This window comes from Onychomys torridus, chromosome 20 (assembly GCF_903995425.1).
Source record: "Onychomys torridus chromosome 20, mOncTor1.1, whole genome shotgun sequence".
Taxonomy (NCBI): Eukaryota; Metazoa; Chordata; class Mammalia; order Rodentia; family Cricetidae; genus Onychomys; species Onychomys torridus.
Genome location: NC_050462.1, coordinates 38,713,451 through 38,731,554, shown reverse-complemented (window position 1 = coordinate 38,731,554; position 18,104 = coordinate 38,713,451). Strand labels below are relative to the sequence as shown.

The window sequence follows — 18,104 nt, the reverse complement described above, 5'->3', positions numbered from 1 at the left end:
ACTTTTTTTTTTTTTGTCTCTCTCTTTTTTTTTTTTTTTTTTTTTTGTTCTATTGGTTTTTTGTTTTGTTTTATTGAGCGAAAGGGGGAGGGGCAAAATCAGGAAGTTGGGTGGGCAGGGATGTGGGGAGGATCTGGGAAGAGTTGGTGGAAGAGACACATGATCAAAATATACTGCATGAGGGGTTGGGGATTTAGCTCAGTGGTAGAGCGCTTGTCTAGCAAGTGCAAGGCCCAGGGTTCGATCCTCAGCTCCAAAAAAACAAAAACAAAACAAAACAAAATACTGCATGAGGAAAAAAAATTAAAGAAAAACATCTATGAAGCCAATTTTAATTATTTTCCTTGGGCTGGAAGCTCTGAAAATCACAAATACATGGAACAATACTATTTAATAGTATGATATTATATAACACAAAGTATATTATATTTGGCATATAATTTATATATGCTATAAAGCCTATAATTTATATAGTATATATGTAGTATATATTTATATATAGCATAAAATTTATATATACTATATAACCTATATAGCATATATACTATACATCCCTAAATATGCAGGGATGCATAGCTCTGTATATCATATATATTGATACCCATGTGTTATTTATTTATATATAAATTATATATATATTTATAATATTTATATATAAATTATATGTATATGATATATGTGTTATATATATAGTATATCCCTAAATATTACATTTGCTTCCTTAGTTCTTCTAGGCCCTCAGTTACTTGGAGAGAGAATTACACGAACCCCAGGATCCCAGGTTACTTCACATTAGCCTGTCTCTAATAACAGTACTGAACACTGAGGACTGAGATGGACACATGACCTGGGCAGACAGAACAAAACTTCATAGCCTTTCAGCGCCTCAGAGAAGAGGTCGGTTGGTCTCCAGAAGACAAAGTTTTTACATCTAATTATCAGCAAGGATTCTCTCTACCACCTTCATCGACTGCTCACCACGACTCTGGACAAAACTTACATTAATCTAGAGTTTAATCAAGCTTCCTACTTTCTAGACTTGTGACCTTTGACAAGTGACTTTAGCTCCCAGAATATGAGTTTGGCCATCTCTGTGGAGGGCTCTAAAACTTACTCTGAGATGTTGCGTGGAAGAAATGAAGTGAGGTGGGAAGAAATGAAGTGAGGTGGGAATGTACCAACACTTGGAACACAGCACGTGACAAGTGGGAAGTACTTCTCTACTATCTATCCAGCGCTTCCTGCCACCTGTGTTCTCTGTCTGTGGATCAGGTTGGACTGTGGTCATTCCACCCTTTTATTCTCTATGCTTGGGGTTCACATTGTGTGGTGTCCTCTTTCTCATACAGAGTTTCTTTCCATCTTTAAGCAGAAGCCCCACAGGCATTCCATGTCCACGCAAATGACCTTTTCTGCACCATAAATCAGCTACCCACTTATGTACCCATAAAGTGCAGAGTATTTGGATTCTCAAGGTCACTCTCAAGACTCACATTCCAAGTCAGCATCTCCCAAAGTACGTGGTATAAAAACACATGCTTTAGGGGGATGGATAAACCTTCTCTTTAAACTGTTAGGTGGATACTTACTTATGGTATAAAAATAAATTTGGCATATCAAACTCAGATATTGAAGTGCAAGAGAAGATGAAAACAGGAATGAGTTCTTGAAAATTAGAGTAATAGAATAAAATAGTAATAAAATTATAATAGAAGCAGAACCTAGCTACATTACAAAGCATGCCAATTGAGCGCCTGAGATCCAGGAAGCTGATCTGTCATTTAAGGCTGATAGATAAATGTGGACTAACCATGGGCTCCAGGGCTCAAATCTATAGTAAATTACATAAACCCCTCTTCACTTTCCTCACATGCTGGTCAAGAAAGACAGCTTTCACCTCTCCCAGTTTTCTAAAGTCACTTCATTTTAAACCCCGAACTGGAGGTCCCCCTAACTTGATGAAGGGAGATATTGATTTTCCTTCGCTGCAAGAGCTTTGGAGGGGAAAGAATTCCCTGCAGTTCTTAGACACACATCCCTGAGCTTTCTTGTACAGTGTTTCTCCAACACCAAGGGCTGTACTAGTTATGGTCAGAGCCAATCCTTCTGAGCCCTGAACATACCTAGAGCATGGCATTGCCAAACGCCATCGCCCCTACAGCACAGGAGTCTCAGGAAACATTGGAGCAAAACAGGAAGTCACTACAGATACTCTTCCCTGGAATTGCATGCCCGGGGAAGAATTACTGGGAAATCACTTGCTGCATATGCACCGCTTTGCTGTAGTTTAGCCCTGTTTATTTACTAGTAGGCATGAGAGATGTTCAAACACCAGAGCCTGACATTTCTGAATTGCTAACGAAGGCTTCCAGCGTTGAGCACACAAATCAAACTGCTCATTTCGCTCAGCAATACTTGAGATCTCAGTTTGTATCCCAGTCACACCCGGCAAACTGGATCAGCTCTCTGGGAGAAATCTTAACATTTACAGGCCATAATAAGTCATGATTCTAGCCCGTAAGATTCTATTTATAAACTCTTTAATGTTTTTCCACACGTTAGCCCTTTTCTGTACAGTAACAATGAAATGAATCATCTCCATCTTGTCAATTTTAAAGTGTTTCTCCAGAGGAGGGAGGGCTGCATGGATCTCTTCTGCTCAACAGAAACCAATGAGTTGAGGGAGAGAGCTCTGACCTTTAGAAGTCTTTGGTTTCTAGTTGATCTATATTTCATTCATTAATTCTGGGAGGTGATCTCCTTAGAAACATCATATTTGGTGCACACTCAAGAGCAGTGAGGATGTTTGTGGCAGACTAAAGGAATCAGCAGGATAGAACAATAGAGGCTGTTGTATATTTTAGTAGGTGGTCAAATGTCATAGGACTCAGCCTTTGCAGTCAGATGCTCAGAGTCTTTGCTCATTTAATCATGCTATAGGGGCTGGAGAGATGGCTCAGAGGTTAAGAGCACCGACTGTTCTTCCAGAGGTCCTGAGTTCAATTCCCAGCAACCACATGGTGGCTCACAGCCATCTGTAATGAGATCTGGCGCCCTCTTCTGGCCTGTAGGGACACATGCAGGCAGAATACTACATACATAATAAATAAATGAATCTTTAAAAAAAAATCATGCTATAAACACCAACTGAATACCCACTGCCTATGCAGTCCTCTCCTGTTCACTAGAGATACCAAACAAAACAAGTATACTACCTATCTTATGTCACTTGAGGGACAGAGAGAGAAAATAGTAACAATACATTTATCAATTAATTTCAGACAGTGCTAAGTACAATGGGGGAAAAATGAAAATCTGCAAGGGTAGAGTTGGGGATGGCTTTGCTGTCCACACTCTTGACCATCATCTTGATGCTTATTTAAAAATAAAGGAGCCATTTTTAGCTAGTTTTATAAATAGTCAGGGATGAAAGGCAGCACCTGCAGGACCAGTCCGTGTATGACATTTCCTAGGTGGAGGGTTCAGCAGACTCCCATCTTCTCTCTGGCAAGACTCATTCTTCTTTTGGAGAGTTTCATTGGTAGAACTAAAGAGCTGGAGTAGACCCAGGCTCTAAAATCTGAGCAAATAGCCTCTGCATGCCTGAGCATTGATACAGCTATAAAATCCTAGTGCCAATGTCACATTAGATATCTGCTGGAATAATGAAAATGTGGATCGATGAAGCATCAGAGGGTGTGAACAACAATGGCAGGAAAATGATAATAGAGACACAAAGACCTTCAACATTTTAAATTGTCCTCTCTCCATAACTCAAGGTTGTCAGTTCTCCATGAAGTCGAGGGCAATCTTTTCCCCTCAGATCTGTGACTTTTGAGAACATGCGGACCCTTCCTGGGTGTATTCTAACAGCTCTCCGAGGTGCCTCTTGGACCATGGGACACATTTTAGACGCTCAGCCTCATATTTAAATGTCCAGCTCAAATATCTACATGTGACAACAAAGAAAGACTGAAACTTGGTAATTGATGAACAAATCAATATCTTTTGTAATATTCCACAAAGGGAAAACAAAAACAAACAAACAAAAAAACAAAACAACAACAACAAAAAACACCTGCCATGACTTTTTGTGACCTATATTTGGATGCAGATTCAAGACAATTATTGTGGGTGCCCTGAAGTTTTCGGAAAGATAAGTTTTCATAGCTTGCCACTATGGTGATATTTCATTTGTACTGAAATGTGATTTTATTTGTATGTTAATAAATAAAGTTGCCTGGGGGTCAGAGCTAATAGCAAGCCATAGCAGAAGCCGGCCGGGCGGTGGTGGCATACACCTTTAATCCAGATCACATGACAGGCAGATCTCTGTGCATTCAAGGATACAGCCAGCATGGAGACACACACCTTTAATCTCAATACCAACCATAGAAGACCTGGAGGTCTGTACAGACAGGCAGTGATGAGGAGGTCATGTGGTTGGGTTTACAACCAATGAGAAGGCAGAACAGAAAGTCTATAAAAAACACAGGAAGTAGGTCTTTTGCTGGGGGAAGGGCAGGAGCAGCAGTGAAGGGTAAGATTTTTGGCTCTTAGCTTTTACTATGACCTCTTAGGCTTTCATCTCTGCATTGGCTCTGTGTTTCTTATTTAACAAGACGGTTACATCTACATGCCACATCTGTCAGTAGTACAGAGTTCTTTATTAAGACTATTATGACCAAGGGAAGACACCCTCTGTGGAAAGGGAGACAAGCAATATCAACAGGTCACTAACTCTAGGACTTGGGGTCTAGTGCACTGTCCTATCTCTTCCCTTTACACACAACAGACAGATACAATGAAAAATATTTTTTTGTAAGTAGAGGAAACCACAAGTTATTTCAAAAGCTGTCAAAGCTAAAGTATATGAACAGATTTTCAATGATGTGTATGACCCTTTAATCAGCCTAATTCCCCTTCACCAGTAATCTGCCAATTAAAGGGGCCTCAGATCAAAAGCCTTTTCATAAAGCTAGAATGTGGTGTCTGATATCTCAGAATATCTTTGAACCTGGAACTAATTTTATCTTTGAAATAAGATTAAAACCTTACTTCATTATTATTATTGTTGTTATTATTATTATTATTATTATTATTATTATTATTATTCTTTTGCTTTTCAAGACAGGGCATCTCTTTGTAGCTCTGGCTGTCCTGGAACTCACCCTGCCTGCCTCTGAGTGCTGAGATTAAAGGTATGCACCACCACACCCAGCTTATTATTAGTTTGTATAGAAGGTTATCCTTAAATTTACCCTCCAGTGTCACAGGGCCAGTCACATCATCGTTACCACCATCACTGAAAATGAACAAAAGCTTATGAAAGTCAAAAACATCTTTTTTATTTTTAAATTTTATGCCACAATAGACATGATTAAAATGAGGAGTACCCAAATAATATTAATAATGCATTTTCTTTTATCCAAAGCAAATGCACTTTGTTCCTAAGAGATTTTTTTAATACATTGTCCTTTTTTTTTTTTTTTTTTTGGAACACAAAGGAGGAGATGAAAGGATTTAACGAAAGATGCATAGTTGACTTGTGATTATAAAGTAATTGCTATACTAATTTTGAGTTTACGTGGAGATACTGGGTTTTGAAGTGAATGAAAAGCAAATTACATTTCTGTTCAAACATTCATCTGCTAGGCCATGAAAATAGTGCAGCCACATTACAGAAACTTATATGGACTAGATCTGTATTTGTGTAAAAAAATCCCAAAGGCTTCAACTGTTATAAAACTTTTACAGACAATCTTAAGAAGCCCTTACCTACCTCATCCTCTCCTTCCGCCCACCAAAGAAAAAGCCAATAGGAATAGTTAAATTCAATCATCATTATGGATGGTTGCGTGTACAGCTTTGCAGGCAGACATGGGACATGCCTGCTCTCTGAAGGGTTCTGCCTCCTTAATGTTGCCTTACTCCACAGGAGCTGGTGAGGTTAAATGGCTCTGGGACAGCACCTGCCTTGGGAGGTCTCTCTCCACAAAGATCAGAAGCTGTTTGATGAGCCAAGACTGTCTTCTCACTGAGGCACTGTTCTCTAAATAGAGTTGCTCTGCTCCGAGGGTGGTAATAATACCTCCAGGGAAGTGAGATTGGAAGGTGAGCACAGGAGAGACAGAGAAAAGCTGCAAAAATTGAATCCAGCTTAGTCCACAGACCACTCTGGGGCTTTCAGTGGAAGCTCCAGCAAATTGTGAACGTGTGTTTGCCAGGCATCTTGCCCTGTCTATTTTCTGTCCTGGACTATGCAAAAGCAAAGATGGAGAAGCATCATCAGGAGAATTGTCAAGATTTCTTGATGCTGGTTTTTACCTCTAGTGACTTCTTGCTAAGGTTCTGGGGCTGTGCCCTTCATTTTCCCCAACAAGGGTTTACAAGTACTGGAAAGTGAGAGAGTAGAGCAGTCTCAGAATTCCAAGGGTGCTTAGTTTGTGGGAGAGGAATTTGGGAGAAGCTTGTTTTCTGTGGAAGCTAGCAGTAATGAACTATCAACCACTTAGAGTCTCAGCCCTCTGGCTGCTGTATCTTTTTCTCTTGGATTGTTTTAAAGATAGAGAAGATTTTGAAGGCCCATTCCCTCTGGGCCCTGCTCTATGAGAGATGAGCAAAGAGAAGCTTCTTTGTGGCCAAATTCCATGAGAATAACACATGAAGCCTACAAAAAAAAAAAAAAAACCTTAATTCCAGTGACACACAGTGGGGAAGAACAAAAATTCTGCAATGAAGAATCACTTGGGGGTGTAAAAGAACAGTTATGATTTACCAATCTAACCCAATGGGTAATGTGACTCTAAGAAAATGTCTGTCCCCTCAAATGAGTTACAATTTATTATGGAAAATTAGAAAAATTCTTGGAAGGAAATCATGGATCCTAGCCTATGGCATGTTGTCACTGTGGCCACATGCCTAAGATAATGCCCTGAGAGAAAGGGCTATCTTTTGACTTACAGCTTCAGAGGTCTTGGTCTGTGGTTAGTTGGTTCCATTTGTTTTAAGCCCATGGTAAGGAATCCAGGCACAGAAAATCAAGTATCTTACATTCCTATCAAATATGGAGCTATGGTGTCCTTGCCTGGTGGGCAAGGGCAGTGGGAATTCTCTTAACTCTTTCTAGCTGAGAAATGCCAGGTACCAGGAAAGGTAAGGAAGTCAAGGAGAGGAATGATATAGAGCTGGCATTATTGACCTTCAAACACTGGGCACTTACTTATAGCCGTGAACACAGCTTAGAGATGGCTCCAATAGTTCTTCTAAATGTGACCAGCACTAAGAATGATGTTTCACAGAACGGAACAGAAATCTTCCAATGGCACTGGGTGTTGCCAACCAATTCTGTAATTTAAACTACTTCAGAATTTTCAAAGCAGCAACATAAGGAGGTACGGCAGATGCATGTCTCTTTATATGCTCTGGATTTTTCCAGGTAACTCTAAAGCTTTAAATGAGACTTAAATACAACCAAAGGCAACTCGGAAAACCCCAAACAGAAACCATGAGCTGAGTTTCCCACAACTAGACTCGTCTTGTTCTTATTCAAATGCAACATTCCCCCTTTCATCAAGCGATTGGCCAACTATTCAACTTAAAGTAGGAAACGCTGCTCTGTAACTCCATAACTGCCCAAATTACTCCGTCTAAAGTCCTATAGTTTAGCTTGAGCCATGCTTAATGAAATATATAAACACTTTAAATGGATCTTTAAATCCTATTAATGCTTCTAACCCAGCTCTTATGCACAGGTGCTCTCACAAATGGTTTTTTAATTATCAAGTGGAGACAGTATTTTGCATTTCCTTCCCTTTTGAATTTGCCAATGTACATGCTTTGATGGCATCCGCAAAACCAAAGCTTCAAAATACTGGTTTGGAGGCAGAACGTTTTAATATATTTCTCACAAATGTTTTGTGTGAAAAAAATGTCACTCAATTGCATTGCAAGAAACCGAACCATTTTCCTAAGGACTCAAAGCCCCTGAGTTTTACAAGAGTCCATCCAACAGAAGCAAAACTAAATAGGAAGAGATGAGAAGAAAGGAGTGGCTTGGGGTCCACACACACCATCGACATATAGTTCTGCTCTGCCAGGCACTTCAGGAAAGAAACGGATGCTGTCATGAAAGCTATTTTGCTGAAACCAGAGAGAAGACTAGTAAAAGACAGAGTTGATATCAGTTCAAGGCATTCAAGGGTTTTGCGGTGGCAGGCTACGAGAAGAATCCTTAGAGGTCAGCAAGGTTTCCTGACCCAGTTTCTGTTCATTGTTCGTATGAGTTGTGTGGAATGCTGTCCCCGCTCTACGAGCAACTTGGGTACCAGGTTGGAATTATTTAGGACCACCAAATGACAGGGTTCAATCATAAGTAAAACAGCTGAAATAGCCAACAGTCTGGTCTAACCTGGGATGCTCTGTCTCCTCACAGCCAATGCTCCGTCAGGCGGCTTTGTCTGGCTGGCAGATTTAGTGTAGGGACTCTCATCTGCAACGGTACAATGAAGGGTTTGGTTAATTTCCATCCAGTTTCCAGCACGGTGAAGATCTGTCATGGATTGCAATCCTTCTTCCAGAGAGAGGTAGCGAGGGGTAGGAGGAAGTGATGGTGACCTGAGCCCTACATTTTTGGGTGAGTTTTAGGATGAGTGGATGTGCGAAATGTCAGTTTCTTCTTGAGAAAGAGAAACACAATTCTCAGGTAAAGATCGAAAGCTAACATGTACATGGAGACATTTGTAAAATGGTAGGAAGTATGCTTGTAGGCATGTCAATCCTTTGCCCGTTGTCTATACCCACCAATAAGCAGGGAGTAGGTGGAGCAGGAAGATCAAGACTGAACCAAATGGCTCAGTGGACCCTGAGAATAATCAGGTAGAAGAATGGAGGACAGGAGCGGAAATACAGAATTCCAGAGAAGCGGATGAAAGAACGTTAGTACCGCCAGAGAATAAGGACAGCAGTTAGTAGGCTCTTCTTGGGAACATGAACCAGCATTCAGGGTAAAGCAGAGGAGTGGGGTTATACCAGAGGTCAGATGGGAGAGGCTGAGAAATGGGGACAGCTTGGCAAAAGAAGACAAGGATCGCAAAGAGCTGTAAGTTCTTTTGAAGAATGAGTTAAAAGACATTGTGCCGTGCAATACAACGAGCCACCGAGAAGACAGGGGGTCCAAAGCGCTGGACATTTGTGAGCATTAGGGAAGAGGCTGAACGATGGAAACAGGAGGTGCCAAGATCACGGAGGAGATGAGGCCGCCAAATTATAAGTGAAGAGATTGGCTTAGAATGTCTTCTGAGTTGGAAACATGAGTTATGACATGGGAAGGCTCATGTTAGTGTTAGCATAGGAAAGAACAATGCTTCCAAGTTTCGAAGCATCGGTGTGGTTAGTAAAGGAGATGGTAGGAGGAAAGACAACCTTAAGCATCTGAGAAACAGGATTGATATGGCTTGAGAAAAACAATCCTGTAAAATAATGACCCAGCACACTCAGTCAAGCTGGGTGACACAGTGACACCCCTTCCCACACTGGAACATGTTTGTTAGTGCTGTCATTGTTTTAACTGGAAATCATTAAAGGATTAAAAGGCATCATATTGCACATGGCAAACTATTAAATATAACAAGCATTTAATTCAGCAGCAAGGTTTATCATCTGAGGGCTGGACCCATTAATTCTTGCAACTCAGTGGTGGTGTGTGTTTCCACAGCAAAATGCTCATTTCTCCTCTAGGATGTATGTTTCCTCGAAACGATTCATGAATTCTTCATAAAACGAGCTATGTCTTTATAAGCAACGACAAAAGGAAAGATTAACACTGCTGTAATGGCAATTAACTTGAAAAATGGCAGGCATGTCATTTCATGTTCATATACCATTTATCACACAATTCTGTTCATTTTTCCCCCCAACCATAACAAAGCTATTGGCTTTAGGGTACTGAAACAGTCAACATCATTCACGTTGGTTCTGAGCATCTTACTTAGGTCTTGGACTCATCTCATTGCAAACACTGTGTTGAGGACAATTAAATATCATAAAACAAATCTAAGCATTCCATCATGAAAGGGGCCATTTGTCCCTCTACCCATTTCCACCCAAAGAGGCCAGTGAGGTGCCCACATTGTTAGTTTAATAACCAGCATTCGCTTCATACAATCGTCATTCAAACCTGAAGAGGCGAGTCAGTTTCCCACATTGTTAATTTAATAGCCAGACATTCTCTTTCTACAACCTGGTTGTAGCTGGTTCTGTGCAAAAAGTCTAAGACTTGACAAGACTGTTTCAATATTGCATTTCCTTTCCTTAGCCACAACTTGGCAACTGCTCATTTATAAAGATGGAGCCCTGAGCCAAGTGATGTCTATTACACACCCAGGTTCAGGAACAGCAACTTAAGGCTTCTTCAGTTATCAACTAATCAGTAAGGCCCTGGGTTGAATGCAGTGTCAGGGTTTTGTAAAGGGCACCAGAGCTTTTCCCAGGAGACTCTTGGGTTATTTTCCTTTCATGCTCTGTTTTAAGGAGGTGGCCTTTTTTTTTTTTTTTTTTTTTTTTTTTTTAAAGAAATTCACCTAGTTTGCACTATAGAAGTAGTCAACTCTGTTGACTTGTTTTCTCATGTATATTTGAAAGCTATTTCCTTGATTTAGGACTAAGATCCCCCAGTAAAAAGGTTGAAACTGAACTATAGATGGCCACCTGAGCAGCATCTATATTACCATTTGCTGCCTACAGCCTCCCTCCCCGAATCACGCACATCCTTCCCAGGCACACGGGAAAGGAAATGCGTTTCCAGAAGCCAAAAGCTGTGTTGTCCAAATAATTGTATGGGAAAAGTTCAATATCAGCTAAGAATAGCTCGCTAAAGACATCAGGGTGATGGCTGCAATGCCTGATGGGAGTGAGGCGGGCACCACTTATCATGAGCCCTCTGGAGGGCTGAGCAGCAGACAGGCCTGGTACAACTTAATGCCGTTACTAGGAGACTTCGTGAGAAGCTGGCTCTTCACTCTCAATGAACCAGAGGCACCACAGGTCCTCAGCTACCCAACACAGAATGGACCTTGGCTCTCTGGAGGTGATCTAGTAAAACTCAGTTCTTGACTCAAACTTTGTCTGCAAATGGAAATTGAGAAAAGGCACAGGACCATCAGTAGTTGATACTCCACTGTAAGACACCAAAGAGCTAGCAAGACAGGGTATATTTTATTTTAATCTATTTTACTTTTTAAAAAAGACTAAAATACTTTATATATATATATATATATATATATATATATATATATATATATGCTGAGAATCGAACCCAGGGCCTTGCACTTGCTCGGCAAGCGCTCTACCACTGAGCTAAATCCCCAACCTAATATATTATTTTTATGTGTCTAGTTGTTTTGCTTGCATGTATAGTTGCGCACCATATGTGTGCCTGCCTAGTGCCCATGGAGGCCTGAAGAGAGCACCAGATCCCTTGAGACTGCAGTTATAGATGGTTGTGAACTGCCATGTGAGTGCTGAGAAGTAAACCTGGGTTTTCTGGAAAAGCAACAAGCACTCTTAACTGCTGATCCAACTGCCTAGCCCCTTATTTTAATTTTAACTCTCTGTGTGTGTGTGTGTGTGTGTGTGTGTGTGTGTGCGCGCACAAGTGCAGTTCCCCATACAAACCAAAAGAGGTTTGAATCCCCTGGAGCTGGAATTGCAGACAGACGTGAGTCACCTGATGTGGGTGCTGGAAACTGAGCCCCAGCTTCTCTACAAAAGCAGTGTGCTCTTGCCAGGCAGTGGTGGTGCACACCTTTAATCCCAGCACTCAGGAGGCAGAGGCAGGTGGATCTCTGTGAGTTCAAGGCCAGCCTGGGCTACAGAGTGAGTTCCAGGAAAGGCTCTACACCTACATAGAGAAACCCTGTGTCAAAAAAAAAAAGAAAGAAAGAAAAAAAAAAAAAAGATGTTCTCCTAACTGCTGAGCTATCTCTCCAGCTTGTGAATTTTAAATCCTTTACCCCAAAGCATAGGAATCAATGGAGGTTTCTATTACACTTTTTCCCTTGTGCCTTTTAAGCTGATTTGTATATTTATCCATAGAACTTCATACTTATATGGCAATGTAGACAGCTTTTTAAATGTTATGGTTAATACTGAAGCCCAGAGAGATTTGTAGATGAAAACACCCTGAAAGTGAGCCTAGACTGAATTTCTTAATTTTTTTATTCCCAGACTTTAAAGATCTTATTTCCTCTTGGATAGACAAAATTTTACAGGCCAATAATGAGCCTGCACGTTGTTGTGGCAGGCAAGGATGTGATGTGTCTTGGCACACAAAACCATCAGACATTGCATGGTGTGGTACCTCCCATGGAAAAGTGTGTCATCCTTTCCTACTGTGAAAACTGAACACATGTTATTCTCTCTCATCTGTTTTCATAAAGTGAAGAAGAATAAAATGATATGATAGAACCAAACCACAGGCTTAGCCTTACATTTAAAGTGTGTGTGTGTGTGTGTGTGTGTGTGTGTGTGTGTGTGAATGCACGCGCGCATATCATGTATATGTGGGTGCCCATAAAGGCCAGAAGAGGGCACTGGATCTCCTGGAGGTGGAATTACAAGTGGTGGTGAGCTCCCTGACATAGGAGCTGGGAACCAAACTCGGTTCCTTTGTAGGAGGAATATGTTCTCTTTGCTGCTGACCCATTTCTCCAGCCCCCCAGCTTTACCTTTGGATCATAAAAATCTAAAAGGAATGCCAATATAATTCCTTGCTCCCCAGGATGGTCCTAAAAGAGCCCTTGGATTTCTTTTAAGATACACATTAATACTTTCACTTTGTTTCATTAGGGAGCCAACTTTCATACATAGAAATGAATTAAACATAGATCAAATAATAAAATATGAGTACATAATATTTCTAGAACAGTACAGCATATGCAATAGGCATTCAGTAATATTTTGCTGATAGACTACAGTATTATAAACAAGTATATAAGTATATTCCCACCCACCTCTGTTTTTCTTTCTCCTAGTTTTTATTTTGGTGGGTGGGGGGGATCTAGGCTTATAGACTATCCCTGTTAAAGTCACATTATAACCCAACAACTATTAACTGACAACCTAATGTGACAGTCTAAACCACCTTTTCATTTTGTGGTTGGTACCATGGCATGTTAGAAATATGTAACTATTTATAAAACTGGTATTAAATACATATTTTCTTTCACATTTATTCAGATTTTTTGGGACAATTTGTCAAACAATGTTTATTTGTTAACTGTTGTACTTATTGAAACAAGGTCTCTGGTAGCCCACATTTCTTTTGAATTTGCTAGGTAATTAAGATGGCTTTGAACTCTTGATCTTTCTGCTCTACCACCTGAGTCCTGGGGTTACAGATATGTGTGGTGATATTTTAATTGTGCTGAAATGTGATTTTATTTGTATGTCAATAAATAAGTTTGCCTGGAGATCAGAGGTCACATAGCCATAAACAGAAGTCAGGTGGTGGTAGCCATGCCCTTAATCCAATCACATGGCATATAGTTTATAAGTAATGTAATTCTCTGTGTGTTTATTTGGGTCTGAGCAGCTGCAGGCCCAAGAGGTACTGGAGAAAACTCCAACTACAGATGTGCCACACCACACCCAGATAACAATCTTTAAAATCATTCCTTTGAATACGAGTTCTGACTTTCAAGTCACACCCAACTTTGTCATCGATAGTAGATCCCATTAACAAGGGACCCACTCAAAAGTCACCTTGGAGGCCAGACATGCCACTGCTGGTGAGCTACTGCTCACTGTAACAGATGCTGAAAGTGACAATAAATGTTATCTAGGGTGTCAGAACAGCCAGCCTTCTCTATGGTATCTCTGTAGCTAATCCCTGTTATGCAGCATGGTCTCCCACTGTCATAGGGATTTGAATATTGGTGATAACCAAGAACAACAGGGCCTTTGAGAGTCAGGGAGGCTGGGGATATGCCCTCTGTTGACACAGAGGGTAAACATGTTGACAGAAGTTCAGAAGGGGCTTAGTTAAGTATACACTTAGAAGAACAACAAAGCAGGGTAGGGAAACCATCCCATCTGTACCTCATGTAGTAGTCACAGTTACTATTGCTGTGATCAAACACCACGACAAAAACAATTTGGGGAGGAAAAGGTTTATCTAGCTTATGCTTGCATATTGTTGTTCATCATTGAAAGAAGTCAGGACAGGAACTCAAAACAGAGCAGGAACCTGGAGGCAGGAGCTGATGCAGAGGCCATGGAGGGTGTTGCTGACTGGCTTGCTCCCCATGGCATGTTCAGCCTGCTTTCTTATAGAACCCATCCACCATGTACTGGGCCCTCTCACACTGGTCACCAAATAAGACAATGCCTGCTTACAGTCTGATCATTTGGAGGCATTTTCTTAAGTGATGTCCCCCTCTCTGAGATGACTTCACCTGTGAAAGGTTGACAGGACACTAGCCAGCACACCTCACCAGCCCCTGTTTGGCCAGAGAATTCATACACAAAGCACAGGAAGCAAGAACCAGTTCATCTGGTTGGATTGCTTCTTCCAAGTGAAGCTGTTGTCTATCAACTTGAAAAGCAAATAGGATTCCTCTAAGGAGGAAGGCTCCACTGTGCATCACAAAGCCTACACTGGAGCTGGGAGAATCCCAGGGTGGGGAGTGGGCTCAGGTTCCTCATGTTATCATATCCTTCAAGGATTGCCCGGCATGCAACGAAAGCCATTTCTAGGATCTGGGCTCCTCAGAACCAGATATGACCACGGTTCAGGACAACTCTGGCTGTCTTCAGGGTTTTGCTGAAGAAAATAAAATTTAATTGCCTTTGGCTGAGTCTAATCAGCCCATGCTAAACAATTCCTAGCAACTAATTATGCACAATTGAGGCACCTGCTAAGCCAGCAGATCCCCAAACTTCTTGATTAGGAAAAAAAAAAAAAGATATCTGGTGCACTTAAACATTATGACCATTTCCCAGCAGTGGGAGACAGGCATCTCATGAGACAAGGCACACACGTGCCATTACAGATTCAGAAGAAAACACTGCTTTCCACAAAGGCACACAATGAAACCCACTGTGAAGGAAGTAATCTGTCCCCTGAATCCAATTAACGCTAGTGAATTTTAGAGCCTACTACGTGCAAACTAAGAATGAAAGAGAATAAAAGATAATGGAAGTGTAAGAAGGGTGGCATTTGCAGAGTTCTTTACTTCATAGGTTCCACTTCCCAAGTGGAACATGGTGCTTGATTCTCCTTAGGGGGAAGCTAAGCCTGTGCTTAAGGGAACTAGTAGAGATGGGACACAGGAAGAGAGGGAGATCCACCATAATGGCCTGAAAGAGAATCTTGCCATTGGGGGTGGGGGTGGGGATTAAGCTTTTGCCTACATGTAATGTTTTCTGAGCTCTGGTTCTACAGATCTCACCCTTGCTCCACAAGACCATATTTGTGGTTGTTTCTTTCTCTCCTGCCTCCATCTTCCAATTCAGTGGACTGCAATGGCGGTTTGATAAGACCCTTGAACTTTTAAGCAAGATTTCCTGGAAAATAACTTGGAAAGATCTTGGTGGCAGAACTGTCTTACATCTTTCTCTTCTCGTTAAGGCAATGTGTATGGTGAACTTATAGAAGTTCAAGCTCAAAGAGAGAACCACACACCTCTCTTCAGTTCTCAGTCATTCAGCATTCCCAGTTAAAGGAATCCTGTTTTGAGTGGGAGAGCAAGGAAAGACATACCATGGTAAATGAAGACACCGTGGAAATAGGGAGAAGCAGAGTGCTAGGAAGGTTCCCAGGAATCCACAAGGATGAGTCCACCATAGACTACTGGCAATAGTCAAGAGGGTGCCTGAGCTGGCCTACTCTGGTGATTGGATGACTGAATACCCTAACTGTCATCATAGAGCCCTTACCCAGTGACTGAAGGAAGCAGATGCAGAAATCCACAGCAGGGTCCCAGGCAGAGCTCCAGGAGTCCAATCAACGAGAGAGAGAGGAGGGATCATATGAGCAAGAGATATCGAGACCATGATTGGAAAAAGTACAAAGACAACTAGCCAAACTAGTGGAAACACATGAACTGTGGACCAATAGCTGAGGAGCCCCCATGGTACTGGATAAGCAAGACAGTTGTTTAACTTGAACTGTTTAGGGGTCCCCCAGGCAGTGGGATGGGGACCTGTCCCTAGTGCATGAGCCAACTTTTTGGAACCTAGTGCCTATGGTGAGACACTTAGCGCAGCCTTGGTGCAGGGAGGAGGGGCTTGGACCTGCCTCAGCTGAATGTACCAGACTCTGATGACTCCCCATGGGAGACCTTGCCTTGGAGGAGGTGGGTTGGAGGGGGATTTGGGGATGGGAGGAGGGAGGACAGGGGAACCCATGAATAGAAAATCTCTTAATTAAAAAAAAAAGAATTTTGTTTTTTCTTGGAGTAAGTCAAAGCTACACCATGCATCTTCCCATGGGTAGAATGCTCTGCAGCTTTCTTAGTTTACACAGGTTTCAGCAATCTTGCTTAGGCATGTACCTACTGGCAATGTACCATTAAAAAAATGAGTTAATTGCATCTCCTTCACTAACCTGATTAAGCAGACCACACAGCTAGTTTGAAAGCAGAAGGGAACAGTGATAAGATGAATTTGATGGTAGGTGGTGAAGTAGAATTCTGCTCCATCATGGTCTCTCTCCTATTAAGAAAAGATTTTCTTGCTCCATTCACCGCTTCTCTCCTTATTTATTTCACATCTGCATGACATTAACGTCCATCCTGACTCTGCAGGTTTCATTATAGTTTTGTGACTCAGAGACAGATGTGCTTTATAGTCTTATGGGACCAGGGTTGATACTTTTAGACATAAAAAAGTTTCCAAACAGCACAGCTTCATCTTAAAAACAAAGGTACCACGTGACAGGGAAAAGCCAACGAGGCCTCAACACTACAAAAAGAATTACAGGCAAATGAATAAACCTAGAAGCAGGAGAGGGTAGTCCTTCCCAGGGAATAGCACACCAATTGGGTGTCCTGTGCCAAATGCTACCTGAAAATATACAGGTAGCATTATATGGACTCAACAAGTTATATTTAAGGAGCAGATGTCTACACAGATACATCATACATCACACACACACACACACACACACACACACACACACACGCATGCATGATATAACATTTAGTGAAAAAAGAGGCCATGAATTTGAAGGAGAACAGAAAAGCATTTAGAGGGAGAAAGGAAAGAGAGAAATGGTGTAATTTAATAATAATCTCAAGATTAAAAAATTTGCAAAACAAAAAAGTGGTGTGATAAATCCTTTATGATGATAGGATGTCTTATAGGTTGTGTTACTCTTAACCACATAGCCACTTGTACGGTTTAATGTGACATATGCCCCATCTGCTCACACACTGGGGAACTAATTGCTAGTTTCCTGGCTATTGGGAAATGACTGGATCCTGAGAACTCTGACCTAATCATTAGAAATCCTTTGCTAAGTTCTTATGATGGTAGCATGATTGTAAAGAGATGAAAAACAGGAAGTATGGCCTAATTCGAGGAAGGAGGTTATTGGGAGCATGGTATCTTTTCCTGTTCCATCTCTTGTTTTCTGCCAGCCATAAAGTGAACTGCTTTGCTTCACCATGGGTTCCTGTTTTCATGGTGTTCTGCCCAAGCACACAGGGCCACATACAATATACTAAGACCATGAACCCAAACCAGCATTTCCTCCATTGAAATGATTTTTCCCAAGTATTTGTTACACCAAAGCTAACACTACTTCAGCAATTAAGTTTTGTAGCTAAAAACAATGTCAACTATGCATGCCCTATTGCTATCGGTCCGTCTCCTTTCCTGTTCTGTTTTCTAACTCTTTGCATCTTAAAATAAGGCTCGTAGGCAACCTGCATTACTAGAAGAACTGTCCAAAGGGGTGAACTCCAGACTCCATCAACCTATGGTATCAGAGTGTGTACCAAGAGCTCCAGGTGATAGGCTCGTTAATATCTGGAAAGCTCTGCTCCTACTGGTATGCCCAACATCAACTAACTGTACAGGTAGCAAGGAGTCACTTGATGATG

At 41.4% G+C, this 18,104-nt stretch overlaps 1 protein-coding gene across 8 annotated transcripts in view; it reads right to left on the bottom strand.

Annotated features, from left to right (window-relative positions):
* The window catches only part of Grip1 (glutamate receptor interacting protein 1), a 627,506-nt gene that overhangs the window by 177,790 nt on the left and 431,612 nt on the right, over positions 1-18,104 (bottom strand). For 6 of the 8 annotated variants that reach the window (XM_036169628.1, XM_036169625.1, XM_036169627.1 and 3 more), the window contains exon 2: positions 8,411-8,491. The exons of the other annotated variants lie outside the window; for them this stretch is intronic. In XM_036169628.1, the coding sequence (XP_036025521.1) occupies positions 8,411-8,491 (81 nt within the window). The remainder of the gene's footprint in view (positions 1-8,410; positions 8,492-18,104) is intronic. 8 annotated transcript variants of the gene reach the window in all.